This window comes from Bipolaris sorokiniana (assembly GCF_000338995.1).
Source record: "Bipolaris sorokiniana ND90Pr unplaced genomic scaffold COCSAscaffold_1, whole genome shotgun sequence".
Lineage (NCBI taxonomy): Eukaryota > Fungi > Ascomycota > Dothideomycetes > Pleosporales > Pleosporaceae > Bipolaris > Bipolaris sorokiniana.
The window spans coordinates 1,678,619-1,691,149 of NW_006911895.1; the positions used below are offsets into that span (position 1 = coordinate 1,678,619).

The following is a 12,531-nucleotide window of genomic DNA, read 5'->3' on the forward strand; positions in this document are numbered from 1 at the left end:
GGGGGGGGGGGGGGGGGGGGGGGGGGGTTTCTCTATTGATCCGTGACTTGGAATGTTGAAGAAGTAATGGTCAAGAAAAAGAGTGTGATAGGTATTGAATGACTTGGCGTTTTCTACATTGAAGAACAAACTTGACATGAATCAGCGCAAACAACACCCCCACCCCACCCCCTTCATCCCTGCCCAGCTGCCATCTAGAAACTAGGAGAATCATGTATACCTTCACTGGAACACCCTCCCTTACCCCCCACGCCCCCTTCCAGAGATATGAAGTCCCCATGCCCTCATCTTCCCCCCTTTACGCGGACGTACGTATACGGATACGGACCGAGCCACTACATCGGCAAGACATGGGAGAAGTTCGATATTGGTGAACTGGTACCCAAGCCCAGCGGACAGAAATCATGGGGCGAGATGCCGTGAAGCGCGGCGACTGGGATCATGCATTACATACATGTGCATATGTACACCATATAAGGGGGGTTTGGACCGTGGGGAGATCATGCTGTGGGTGGCTCAAAGTGGGGATGCATATGTTGAAACCAATAACTACCTAGTTCGTATGTTCTGTTTGATCACTTTACCATGGCCGCGGAAGGAGAGTAGCATTGTAATGTGTACAATAGATAGTTAGGGATAACCTTTTCTCCCAATAAACGTAAACGCCGCCGCTGATGCAATCATGCTTTTATTTTTGGCTACAATCACGCCTTTCCTGACCTCTTGGCCTTGCGGGCTTGCCTCTTCTTTGCAATGATCCTGGTTCTCAGCGCGAGTTTCTCATCACTGCCCTTGTTCTTAGCGGAAGCAGGGCCCGCTTCCGCACCCGAACCCTGTTTCGATTTGTCGGTAGCCTTGCCCTTACTCTTTTTATCTCCAGCACTCGAGTCTCGCTTTCGCTTCTTGCCCTTTGTTTTGTCTGGCTGGGCTTCGTCCTCGTCAGCCTCGCTGCCTGTCTTTGGCTTTCGGGGCTCTCGGGACTTTTCCTCGCGATCTGTACGTCTGTTGACGACGTTTGCGTTCTCGATGGCAAATTCTACGATGAGACGCTTGCGCTTGTCTTCCAGTGCTTCCTGCGCTTGCTTTTTGCTTTTTGGTGTCGGGTCCGTCTTGATCTTATAATCCACGGCATGCCCGTTCAGCCATCGTAGTCCCATCAAAGCATTACGGTGAGTGTAGTACTCGATGAAACCATATCCTCTACTTCTTCCAGCGCCAGCTTCCTCCGGAACTTTGCTACCTGCAGGTGTCTCGAAGACGACCTTGGCTTGCTTGACAATACCTTTGCCCTTCTTCTTACGCATCTTCTCTGCTACCAACATCTCCTGACCGCCACGAATGACTTCCTCCTTGCTGAGTTTTTGTCGCTTACCCACCTTGACATCAGCAGCGAAGCCGACGACAGCACTACGGGCGAGCTGCTTAAGGTCCTTTGAAGTGATGCTACGGGGGATATTGCGAACTGAGAGACGGGTGAGGGAGAGATGGAGCGAAGGATTTTCTTGAATTTGCTTGCGGCGCATCGTCGCACTCTCCTCGCGCATCTTGATCTCAGAGGGCGAGAGTTTTTGATACAACGGCGAGTTGGAACTGATGGTTCCTTCCGAGAGGAGGTAGAGACGGCGCTTGTCCTTGTCGCGATTGAAGCGCGAAGCTGCTCCCTCAGCTGTGAGACGACTAGCTTCGTTCTTGTCTACTGCGCGGGAGATTTGTAGAATGCGACCGTCGATTGTGTATCTGCCGGTGGGGTCGGCATCCTCGTCTTCGAGCACTGAATGTGTGACGGTGATGGTAGAGCCGTCCGACTTGTTCAGATCCTTCTTTTGCAACTTGACACGTGGGATACCCTTCAAACAGTTGACCATGTCTTCTTCGGTGAAGAATGCAACGAATGCAGTGCCCTTTGGCCGTTCAGTGTCGCGGTCTACGACAACACGCGCATACCGTATGCCTCCAAACTGTTGAAAGTGTTCCTTCAGACGCTCATCGTCTACAGTGAATGGGACGTTGCGTACAAACACTGTGTAGTCCTCGCGCTTTGGTCGATGGTCTTGTTGATCTAGTTCAACGCCACCTTCCTCGTCGTCCTCGGACATGTCTTCGTCGTCGATGTCGCTGTTGTCCGACTCGTCTTCGTCTTCGCTGTTCATTTCCTCGTCATCCTCGTCGTCGTCCTCATCAGAACTGACTACGGAGCTTTCGGCATCGTCCATGTCTTCGTTTCCATCTGCTTTGGCGTCGCCTTCTTGTTCGGTTTGTTGCAGATTCAGCCAAGTGTCACGATCGACAGCCCAATCAACAGCGATGGGCCTGCCACCAATCTCTTTGCCATTCAGCTCCTGCATTGCCTTCTCTGCATTCTTCTTTCCTCGTAGAGACACGAAGCCAAATCCTCTCAATTCGCCATTAGGCTTCTTTGGTAGATTTGCAAAGTTGACCTTACCGTAGCATCTGAAGAGCTTCTCCAAATCCTCCGGTGTCTTAATGGTCCAGGGGAGGTTTCGTACGATGATTTTGGGTACTTGCGCTTCTTTGACCTGTTGCTCGCGCTCTGCCTTGATCCTGTCGGCGGCCCTGGGTCGCTTCTCCTCGCCCTCACGCTGCCTAGCCTCGGCGAAATCGACCTTAATCTTCTTGCCTTTGATCTGTGTGTTGTTCAATTCTTCCTTTGCTCTTTGCGCATCCTCAACATCGGCGAATGTGACGAAGCCATAGCCCTTAGACTCGCGCGTCTCTTTGTCCAACACAACAAGCGCATTCTTGATCGGGTAGGACTCGGAAAAGTACTCGGTCAGGTCTTCGCTGGTGACGTCGGGTGCGAGGCTGCGAACGAAGAGTTGTCTGCGCGCGACTTCCTTCGCCGTCCCTACAGCTGCGGCATTACTGGAGGGTTGGTCGGCGTCAGCGGTGGCGGTGATGGCCTCTGCGCCATCGAGCGAGAGGCGCTGACGTTTTCTACGGGGAGCCATTGTAAAAGAGTGTGAATTTGAAATCTTCTTTGCTTGTACTTTTCATTTGCATGTCCCAAGAAAAAAAAGTTCCAGTATCGCGACGCACGGACCTCGATCTGCCATCTTGGCGAACGTAAAGTGGAGCTAGACCCTTTGTGCTGAAGACCGACTACATCTTCACGTGCCACCCACAAGACACCCATTTCTTCCAATTCTCGTCCGCCCCGTCTGACTTTGCTATCCTTCACCGATCAGATTTCAGATTTCCATCATGATCACGATGTGTCCTCGGACTGCGCCCCCTTGGCGGAATCCTGCATGCCCCCCCACTCAATCTACAAAGCCTGTAGCACTGTGTATTGATGTGTGCGTCCTAAAACGACATAGCCGCCTAAACCATCGCGATCTTGTAGTGTCATGCGCTTTCTCAAACGCCCATACCGGTTCTTGGCCACGGCAATTGACTACTCGAGGCGCACAATGACGTATTACGTCTTTGACTACAATCGGACGCAGCGGGAGACGAAGATAGAGAAGTAACGGCGCAACGTCTTGTAGCACCGAGACGATTGCGCAATCTGTTGCTTTGCCTTTTAAGCTGAAATCGCCGGCTATGTTCCTAGCGATCGACCGTAATCGCAATCTGAGACACTCCAAAAACTCACATTTTGGTCATCTTTCGTAAGGTGCTCCATCGATATTGCACATCTTCGATCCGATCTCTTGTCAGCCTCCTCGGAATGAAGCCCACCATGTCTCACGTCTATTGGCAGCAGACAGAACCGTTGAGCCCTTTGATCTACCGAATGTGCACCGGTACCCGTTAGCGTCTCGTACCCAACGTCTGCACAAACGCCATGGGTGTAACTCCTTCGACAATTAGACACTCAAACTATGTTGCTCGCGCAATCAGTGCTGCTTATCTGCATCGCTTAGCTACTACTACACTCACCCTAGCCCTCTGGCGGCACAACAGAGCCTGGTACCGTCCTTTGTAAGCCCACAATATACATACAAGAGGACAGCCGCCAAAAATATGACAGTCCTCCAGACTGCCATCTTTGAAGTGCCTGAACTGATACCCGACCATGTCACAAAGAAGCCATGAAGCCAGTGAAAGCGAGGCGCTTTTGAATCCTCGTAGTGCCATTGCTTCCTGTTCCTCTTTCTCCTCCTACTCCACACTCGATAGCACAGATTCTCCTAGAACGCCACAAATAGAAAGAGGGCTTTCAGACGCAGACAGAGAAAAGCTAGATGTTCTCAGTCGACTCAGTGATCTGGAAAGACCGAGTTTATCGGCTGAAGAGCTGGGAGACACTGGCATCTCACTCTATGAGAAGAAGTGTGAACTGATCAATAATGAGATTGATCTCATGGGTATGGGGCGTTACCAGTGGTCAATATGGGCCTTGTGTGGCTTCGGGTACATGATTGATCTCATGTGGGCACAAGCGTTTGGTCTAGTTTTGTCTCCAATACAGCAGGAGTTTGGGTTTGGAGCTGACGAGACCGGCAAACTCTCCACCGCCTTCTCGGTCGGACTTACATCTGGCGCCTTCGTCTGGGGTGTTCTAGTAGATGTGATTGGGCGAAAGTCTTCCTTCAACCTGACCGTCTTCGTTGCTTGTGTTTTTGGGACTTGCATCGGCACCTCTAGCACCTACAATACCATCTTGGTCCTTACGGCTCTTACTGGGTTCGGCATCGGAGGCAACATTCCCATCGATACGACTATTACACTAGAAGCTACTCCACAAAACAAGCGTTACCTCCTTCCTCTTCTCTCCATCTTCCAGCCGATCGGCGTCGTTATATGTTCAGTCTTAGCCTACGGCTACATTCCAAACTGGTCCTGCAGTCCAAACTTCTCAGAAGGAGACCGTGCACTCCCTGCTTGTACGGCTGTCGGCCTGGGCGAAGCGTGTTGCTCGAAAGAGGATAACATGGGATGGCGATATCTTCTGTTCACACTAGGCGGAGTTACCATTTTGGTATTCATTCTACGGTCGGTTCTCTTCAACTTCCAAGAGTCGTCCAAGTTCCTCATCTACCGCGGCAAAGACGCCGAGGCCGTCAGTGTGCTACACAAGATAGCTGAGTACAACAAGACTAAATGCACTCTAACCCTGGGAGACCTTGAGGTCCTGGAGCATGCGTTTGAATCCAACCGAGGCACTGCACCTATACTTGGAGGTGGCGTTAAGCAACTCAAATCTACGTGGACTGAGAAGCTCAAGTTGGAAGGCGATCGCTTCAAGATTCTCTTCTCAAGCGCCCAGATGACAAGATTGACCTTGCTCGTTTGGCTGGCATATATCTGCGATTACTGGGGTTTTACTGTTGCCGGTACGTAACTACAACGTAATCATCTGCACTCGGGCTTACGTCGCTAACTTCGCTTTAGGGACCTACCTCCCGCAAATTCTGGCCGTGAAGAATGGCGCTCTGGACCTGTCCCTTCGTTATACGTACCGATCATACATATTTATCTACCTTCCCGGAGTATTTGGAGTAGTACTGGGGACGCTGTCTTACCGCGCATCACGAGTAGGCCGCAAGTGGACAATGGTAGTCTCCTCAGCCCTCATGGGCATCTCCATCTTTCTCTTCAGCAGCGTCAACTCGGCGGCGTCTAACATAGGCTTCAACATCATGGAATACTTCTTCCAGTCCATGTTCAACTCGGTGCTGTACGGATGGACGCCGGAAGCTTTCCCAGCGCCCATCCGGGGCACTGCATGTGGGATTGCAAGCTTCTGGGGCAGGCTTTTCGGTATCGTTAGTCCGCTGATTGCACAGCACTTGTATGCTGGTGGAGGAGCAGGGAGAGATATCAACAGTGTGCTGTATCTGGCTGGAGGTGTGACATTGGGCTGTGTCATTACCACCGCACTGCTGCCCAGTAATCTTGTAGGCAGGCAAAGCTTGTAGAGACAAGGCATGGAAGTGGGATGGGAAGCTTACAAGGGCAATGTGGCAACGTTTTATAGATGCTGTAGCCGAGTCAGATTGCTAGAGATACCCACTACGCCATAGAGCAGATGTTTTTAGTCGAGCACAAAGACGGAGCTTGAATAGTACCATGAGAAGTTTACAAGCCAATGATGAAATCATCGAGATGGGGTTTGCCAGCTTGTTATGCATGTAAAACATTACTCTTCTTCGAAAAGAACGCTAACGAATCGCTGAATACACCGCAACGCCGTCCAAATGCATGCAGTTTGGTTGTATCTACCGTTACAACTTTGTCTTGCCCGGTGCCTCTGCTCTCCTCTGCTCCATGATGTACCCGCTTGCCACCGGATTAAAACCTTGACACGTAACTTGTGGTAAAGGAAACGGGGGCTTTTTCAAATTCTGAGTGAAGAAGACTGGGTGCCGTACGGCGCTGTCGTATACGGGCGTGAAGAAAGACGCGGGTGTTTGCGGAGGGCCAAAAGGCGGCATGGCTTCGACTTGCGAACGCGGCTTTGGAGGGTTCAGAGGGAGGCTTGAGGGCTGCGATATATTCTGCTGTGAGGAATGGGTAGCACGTCGTTGTTGTTGCGCGTACGCTGACTGTGGGGACTGCTGTGGAGGCTATGTCGTGTGAGTCGGTAGAAGGAAGAATAACTCGTCCTGACTTAGACAGTAACTTACCTTAGGTCTAGACGGCTGCAAGCTAGGAAGCATCGTGACAGGCTCGTATACACGCAACACCCAGCAAGACGACAGCAGTGGACGGGTTCTACAGCGGAACGTGACCGCAACTTACTTACCGCGTACCTCGGCATAAGATTGTCGCGAACGTCATCCCAACCTCAGTCGCGGAATCGGACGCTTCTCCGCTACTACCACACGCCGAACATCGCTCCATGCTAAAACATCAAAACATGATGAGTCCACCATCACCAACACTGATTTCGACATGCAAAGGACGCCAGCACTATTCCTAGCGGCAACAAGATGTGCGAGATTCCACACCTCACGGAGATTGTACTCGGACCCGCCCATTGTGAAGATTAACAACGGCACTTTTTACCGTCAACATCCTTCTTCGAAACTCAATCATGGAAATTCAAATGCGAATCCACCTCTATTCCCCGGTCTAACGATCTCCCTGCCTTCCTCCTCAACACCAAACCAGCGCTGGGCCATCCTAAGCCCATCATCAGATATCCGAACAGCATTCTTGCAAATCCTCCGCGGCCAATTCCTCTGTTTCCCACCTACAGCACGCTCATTTCCTTACCTTCTCGGCCCAGCTATCACAGAAGATAAACCACATCTCCGCTTTCCCGAGCGCGCAATCGAATATGTCGGCTTCGATGTTGAGCGCAAAGCTTTTGGCGGCGCGTACCTATCCGCACGGTACGAGTCGCTAAAGGAAGAAACGGATTTCACCGTCCAGCGCTATTTGACGGGTATTGTGACGATGAATCCTGGGGAGGAAGAGCTCAAGGCTAAGAGTATCCGGAAAGAGGATATGGAGAGGGTGATGCAGGATTTGGAGTTGGAAAGGTTCATTGAGAAGCCGGTTAGTATGCTGAGTAATGGGCAGTCGAGGAGAGCGAGGATTGCGAAGGCGTTGCTGAGTGGGCCTGAGATGCTGTGTTTGGATGCGCCGTTTAGTAAGTTTAGCTACGTAGTAGAGTTTGTAAGAGGACTCGCTAATGACAGGGTGAAGTTGGTTTGGATCCGATTGTCACGAAGCATATTTCTGGTGTTTTGCATCGCTTGGCTGAAGCAAATGCTCCACGCATTGTGCTTAGTTTAAGGCCTCAGGATGATATTCCAGAGTGGGTTACGCATCTTGTGTATGCGGGGGAGGATGGGGTAGTAGGACGGTTAGGGACTAAAGAAGAGGTCTTGAGATATCTGAATGAAGAGTATAAATCCAGTCAACAAAGCGGGACTGCCAAGATACAAAAGTCGAACACAAAGGAAGTCCAGGAAGTAGGTCGCCTTCTATCTGAAAAGGACCCAAAGGCTGCAACAGAGCCACTACCAGTCCTAAGTCGAGACGGTTACAAAAAAACCGACAAATCTACCCCATCCCCTGGCGAACCCCTCGTCGAAATGAACGGCGTCCGCATCTCCTACGGCGCAAACTCCATCCTAGGAGACTGGCATCAACCCACCACCACCTCCAGCACCCCCGGCCTCCACTGGACCGTCAACCGCGGATCCCGCTGGGGTATCTTCGGTGCCAATGGCTCCGGTAAAACCACCTTACTCAGCCTCGTAACATCCGACCACCCACAAACCTACTCCGCCCCCGTCAAACTCTTCCAGCGCTCGCGGCTCCCCTCACCAGGCACACCAGGCATCTCGATCTTCGAGATCCAAGCGCGGATGGGACATGCGAGTCCAGAAGTGCACGCGCTGTTTCCCAAGCGATTGAGCGTGAGGGAGGCGCTGGAGAGCGCGTGGAGTGAGACGCCGATTTCGCGGCCGAGGTTCGATGACGGTGCGGAGAGGAAAGCAGAGGCGGCTTTGAAGTGGTTTGAGAGGGAGATTCGACCGAGTTTCCAGGGCCAGAAGGAGAGGGATGGGGGGCTTGAATGGGCGAAGCAGACGTTATTCGGAGAGATTTCGTTTTCCGCCCAACGTGTCATCTTATTTCTGCGGGCTACGATTCGGAATCCTGATATTGTGATTTTGGATGAGGCGTTTAGTGGCATGGATGATGCGGTGAGGGACAAGTGTTTGCTTTTTCTTAGTTGGGGGGAGGGCAGGGAGGTGGATGAGGGGGGTAGAGCTGTGGAGACGGGGAGAGGGGATGGGGTGGTGAAGGGGTTACAGGAGCATCAGGCGTTACTTTGTGTTAGTCATAGTAAGATGGAGGTGCCTGGGTGTGTGAGGGAGTGGGTTTGTCTGCCTGAGCCCGGGACGGGACCGCCGAGGTTTGGAAGGTTTGATGGACCGATTGAGTTGGATGAGAGACGTTGGAAGGAGGTATGGGGGGAAGTTTAGACACTTTTTACATTCAATATATCGAACCTCCTATGCTTCGACTTACGCTTTATCTTCATCAAGCTTCATATCCTTCTGCCCACCCACTTTCTGCGCCTTGTCCAAAATCTCCCCCGCCAACCTCTCAAGATAAAACCTCGCCACATCCCCTGGTATATCCTTGAATGCCCTTACAATCTTCTCCACATCCCTTCTCCCATTCTCGTACGCCTGTAAATCCCTGTTGCCATAGACGTCCTTGCCCGCCGCATACCCCTTGTCCAGACCCCTCCAAAACACGTTTACCGCTACACTAACACCGTCCTCGGGCGTCGCCGTGTGACTCCACATAGGGGGAATGAAGAGGACGTCTCCGGGTCCGAGAGAAGCTACGTGCGGGTGTGCATGACGTAGCTTGTGGTTTCTGGACGTCAGGACATCGGTGTTTGACGAGGAGCCTCCTGGTGGGAAGTCTAAGAGGGAAACATCGGAGGGTGGGTAGAGAAACAGTGTCTTTTTGCCGTGGACTTGGCACAGTATGTTGGATAGGACGTCGTAGTGTAGCCATAGAGACACTGGGCCTGAGATGCGGAGCGGGGAGCTGTGATAGTTTTCCTTGACTAAGTCACATACATCTGGGATTCTAAAGTCATTAGCAATTGTCGGGAAATCTTCTTCGAGTTTTGTAGGTAGCTTATTTGGCTGGCTCGATGATACCGCACGCAGGTATTCATGAGAACTATTTGCGATGCCGTCGAGGAAGTCAGCGGTGGATTTCTTCACGTAGGAGAAGTTCTTGTCCTTGAACGTCATCCGATCGGATGAGCACTCATGGACTACGATTTCCCTTTCTGGACCAATTTTCTCTTTCAAGTAGTCAAGAGTCCAAAGGGCTGTGCACGGGCCAATTTCAAGGCCGGTGATGATGGCGGGCTTCGAGGAGGCAACAAGTCTCGCAAAGTCATCTGACGAACTGACCTGGGTCCTTTGGATCTCGGCCGTACGTGCCGCCATCACAGGCCTCTTTTTCCCACTTGCCTTCTCTCGACGACCATCACGTCTTGTTTCAGCTGCATTCGCTTGTCCTGTGCCTTTTGTGCCTGCTGTGCCGCTGCCAGCCTGACTCGGCCCAACACAACGCCACGACTTGGCCCCTTGCGTAGCGCCAGGGAGAATGGAAATCGGATCTTGGTTCCAGTAGCTGCCCATTGAGAAGCATACCGCTCCTCCTCCTGCAAGCACAATCTCGCCTCGAGAGGATGAAACGGCTCCTACGCCCACTAGCAAAGGCCACGACGTATGGGGCGAGACGTGCATGCTGGGACGCTCCACTTGAATGATCGTGTCCTTGCATGTCAAGAGCAGAAAGTCATCTGATAAACTGTGGATATGCTTTTTCGAAACACCTCCAATCATCAACAGAGCATCATTCCAGGGGACTAGGACAGAGCCTATACGCGCGTGTGCAGAATTTGTCAGGCTATTACGCACGTCATTGGTGCGGTTCTTGAAGCTCACTCGTGGTGTTGGTGTGGTGGAAATGGACCACTCCCACAAGGCGTCGTCGACAACCACGCCGCTCTCGTTGCCACCTCCTGTGAGCAACCCGCAGTTTCTGGCTGAATTGATCGTACACGTTGCGGCACCAAAACGTGGAGACGGGTGCGGTCCGTCAACGGAGATGCTGTGCCAGCCGGTGTTGGCAGTCCACAGAGCACAGTAATCGTTGGCGTCAAGTACTGTGCCGTCACTGGCTTTGCCACCAAATACTAACACTCCATACGTCTGCGCCTCCTCAGATCCTAGTTGAATAGCGACTGCTGAGTGACGATAACGAGCTGGCACGAGATCATCTATTTTGATCCAAGTTCCATGCTTGAAGAGCCAGCAATCTGCGCATGCTTGGGTGGGCGACCCACGTCCCCCGACCAACAACGCCTCACCATCTTGCATCGATGTGATTGTATGGCACATACGTGCAGTAGGTATCAGATTACCAGTTTGAATGGCACGATCCTGGTCAGAGTCCTCCTGTCTCAGCGTGTCCATATCGGCGAGACGGGTCTGCGTTCCTTGTCCTCCATGAAGAGCCACTGTATCCTTGTCCAGTGTGAAAGCCGCCGGAAAACGGCGTGGCGTCAAGGTAGCATCAGTGTGCTGCTTCCAACAATGCAGGGTAATACTCCCCGCGTCGGTGCCATTCACACACTCCTTAGTGGCTGTCTCCTTGTGGATCGGCTCATTTGACCCCTGTGTCTCCGCGTTGGAAGCGACAAGCAGGAAATAATGGCCGCCGAATAGCGCAAATTCCTCCCACTCGTCAAAAGGCTCAGTGACATTGATTGTGCGTCTGAGGCTAGGAGGGGTAAACGAATCATCGGACCAGAGATCCCACAGATTACGAGCCATGACAAGCGTTGGCCAACCGGCGTTGCGGAACCGAGCTGCTTGTTGATCCAGTGATGAATGTAGCTTAACCGCTTTGATTGATGCCTGCAATTTGTCAAAGTGAGAGAGCATAGTTTTAGCAAAGGGGTGTTCTGGGCCTTGAGGAAGATACTGCTCTAGACGGCATCGAGTCAGTGCGGGACGGGATGTATACAGATATGCAGGATCTTGTTTTACCTAGTATACAGAAGCGGGCTACGATGGTCAGTAGTTTCCTTCAATTGGGTCTTCGAGCCGACATACCGTCTCCGATGGTGCTGGCCCACTGTATCAGTGCATCAGAGTCCTTGAGCGGCATGTAAGTCACAGATACTTCGGCGACGAACAAAATTGAGGTTGCCGAAATATCAAACTCGGCTCGAATAACTCTTTCGAGTGTTGCAAGATCTTTGAGGTCGCAGCCTAGTGCCATATAGCCGTCACTGCGGAGAAGTATAGGCTGCTCGGTCTGACGGAGCTTGGTCTTCAACAGGGCGTTACGAAGGAGGTCATTGCTTAGCATGCGATCCCGCTTCTTCTCCATCAATTGCGGATAGTCAACATCCACAAAGGTAGCCGATTGTGCGAGAGAAGGATGCCTGTGCCAGAACTGGAAGGGCAAGGGATCACTCCTAGGAGTCAGTGTCGCCTGAAATAAGATGAGCTGATGCCGAATGTCTTACTCACTATCCACATCCGAGATTTACAACGACTTTTGACTTTCCATTTTCTTCTTCTAGAAACCGATGGATTGCCTGCTCGATGGCGTGCATTCGCAGCCAGTAGCCGCGGTTGATTAGAGGATCTTTTTTTGGACATGGTCAGTATGCTTAAAACACCAACAGGGTGAGCCACATACTGCGACGAACAAATTTTGGCACAAATGGCTCATAAAAGTCTGGTTCATGGCTGAGATACAGTTTGGAAACGCTTCTCTTGGACACAATGCTACTATCATTTGTCTGATGCTACGTCAGTCCCGTGACTGTGAAAAAGGTGGTGGACGGCCTCACATTCATAATGTCAATATCCCTTCTTTCACGCAGGGATTTCTGGTTACCCTTGCGCTTGGCTGAGCCCTTCTTGGGCCGCGCGCCGTTATCCGTCACCATGTCTGGGGTTGGGTTTGCTCGTAATGCGGAGGGGTGGTTACTGAGAAGAGTAATGTTTTTGCTGGGCTGGTGCCTCAGCCACAACGTGGGGCTGAGGCTGACGT

The 12,531-nt window shown here is 51.8% G+C and overlaps 5 protein-coding genes across 5 annotated transcripts; 2 read left to right on the forward strand and 3 right to left on the reverse strand.

The window, feature by feature from the left end:
• Nucleotides 1–506: 506 nt before the first annotated feature.
• On the reverse strand, nucleotides 507–3,011 carry COCSADRAFT_32266 (uncharacterized protein). The gene has a single exon (XM_007696056.1). The coding sequence runs from the start codon at nucleotides 2,967–2,969 to the stop codon at nucleotides 705–707; it is 2,265 nt and encodes a 754-aa protein (XP_007694246.1). The 5' UTR covers nucleotides 2,970–3,011; the 3' UTR covers nucleotides 507–704.
• A 726-nt stretch (nucleotides 3,012–3,737) lies between these two features.
• COCSADRAFT_211418 (uncharacterized protein) lies at nucleotides 3,738–5,970 on the forward strand. Its single transcript, XM_007696666.1, has 2 exons — nucleotides 3,738–5,300; nucleotides 5,359–5,970. Exons 1-2 carry the CDS (start codon nucleotides 4,040–4,042, stop codon nucleotides 5,883–5,885), a joined length of 1,788 nt encoding a protein of 595 aa, XP_007694856.1. The 5' UTR covers nucleotides 3,738–4,039; the 3' UTR covers nucleotides 5,886–5,970.
• A 221-nt stretch (nucleotides 5,971–6,191) lies between these two features.
• On the reverse strand, nucleotides 6,192–6,626 carry COCSADRAFT_155740 (uncharacterized protein; the record flags this gene model as incomplete). The annotated part of the gene is made up of 2 exons (XM_007696667.1): nucleotides 6,192–6,533; nucleotides 6,594–6,626. The coding sequence occupies 2 exons, from the start codon at nucleotides 6,624–6,626 to the stop codon at nucleotides 6,192–6,194; spliced, it is 375 nt and encodes a 124-aa protein (XP_007694857.1).
• A 235-nt stretch (nucleotides 6,627–6,861) lies between these two features.
• On the forward strand, nucleotides 6,862–8,909 carry COCSADRAFT_21767 (uncharacterized protein; the record flags this gene model as incomplete). Its single annotated transcript, XM_007695885.1, has 2 exons — nucleotides 6,862–7,564; nucleotides 7,621–8,909. 2 exons carry the CDS (start codon nucleotides 6,862–6,864, stop codon nucleotides 8,907–8,909), a joined length of 1,992 nt encoding a protein of 663 aa, XP_007694075.1.
• Nucleotides 8,910–8,951: 42 nt separating this feature from the next.
• COCSADRAFT_78281 (uncharacterized protein) lies at nucleotides 8,952–12,427 on the reverse strand (the record flags this gene model as incomplete). The annotated part of the gene is made up of 6 exons (XM_007696668.1): nucleotides 8,952–11,452; nucleotides 11,514–11,531; nucleotides 11,580–11,944; nucleotides 12,003–12,120; nucleotides 12,175–12,277; nucleotides 12,329–12,427. 6 exons carry the CDS (start codon nucleotides 12,425–12,427, stop codon nucleotides 8,952–8,954), a joined length of 3,204 nt encoding a protein of 1,067 aa, XP_007694858.1.
• Between the last annotated feature and the right edge of the window lie 104 nt (nucleotides 12,428–12,531).

Coding starts and splice junctions, on each gene's coding strand:
- COCSADRAFT_32266 (XM_007696056.1), bottom strand. CDS start 2,969: ATGGCTCCCCGTAGAAAACGTCAGCGCCTCTCGCTCGATGGCGCAGAG.
- COCSADRAFT_211418 (XM_007696666.1), top strand. CDS start 4,040: ATGTCACAAAGAAGCCATGAAGCCAGTGAAAGCGAGGCGCTTTTGAAT. Junction 5,301..5,358: donor CTGGGGTTTTACTGTTGCCG/GTACGTAACTAC, acceptor ACTTCGCTTTAG/GGACCTACCTCCCGCAAATT.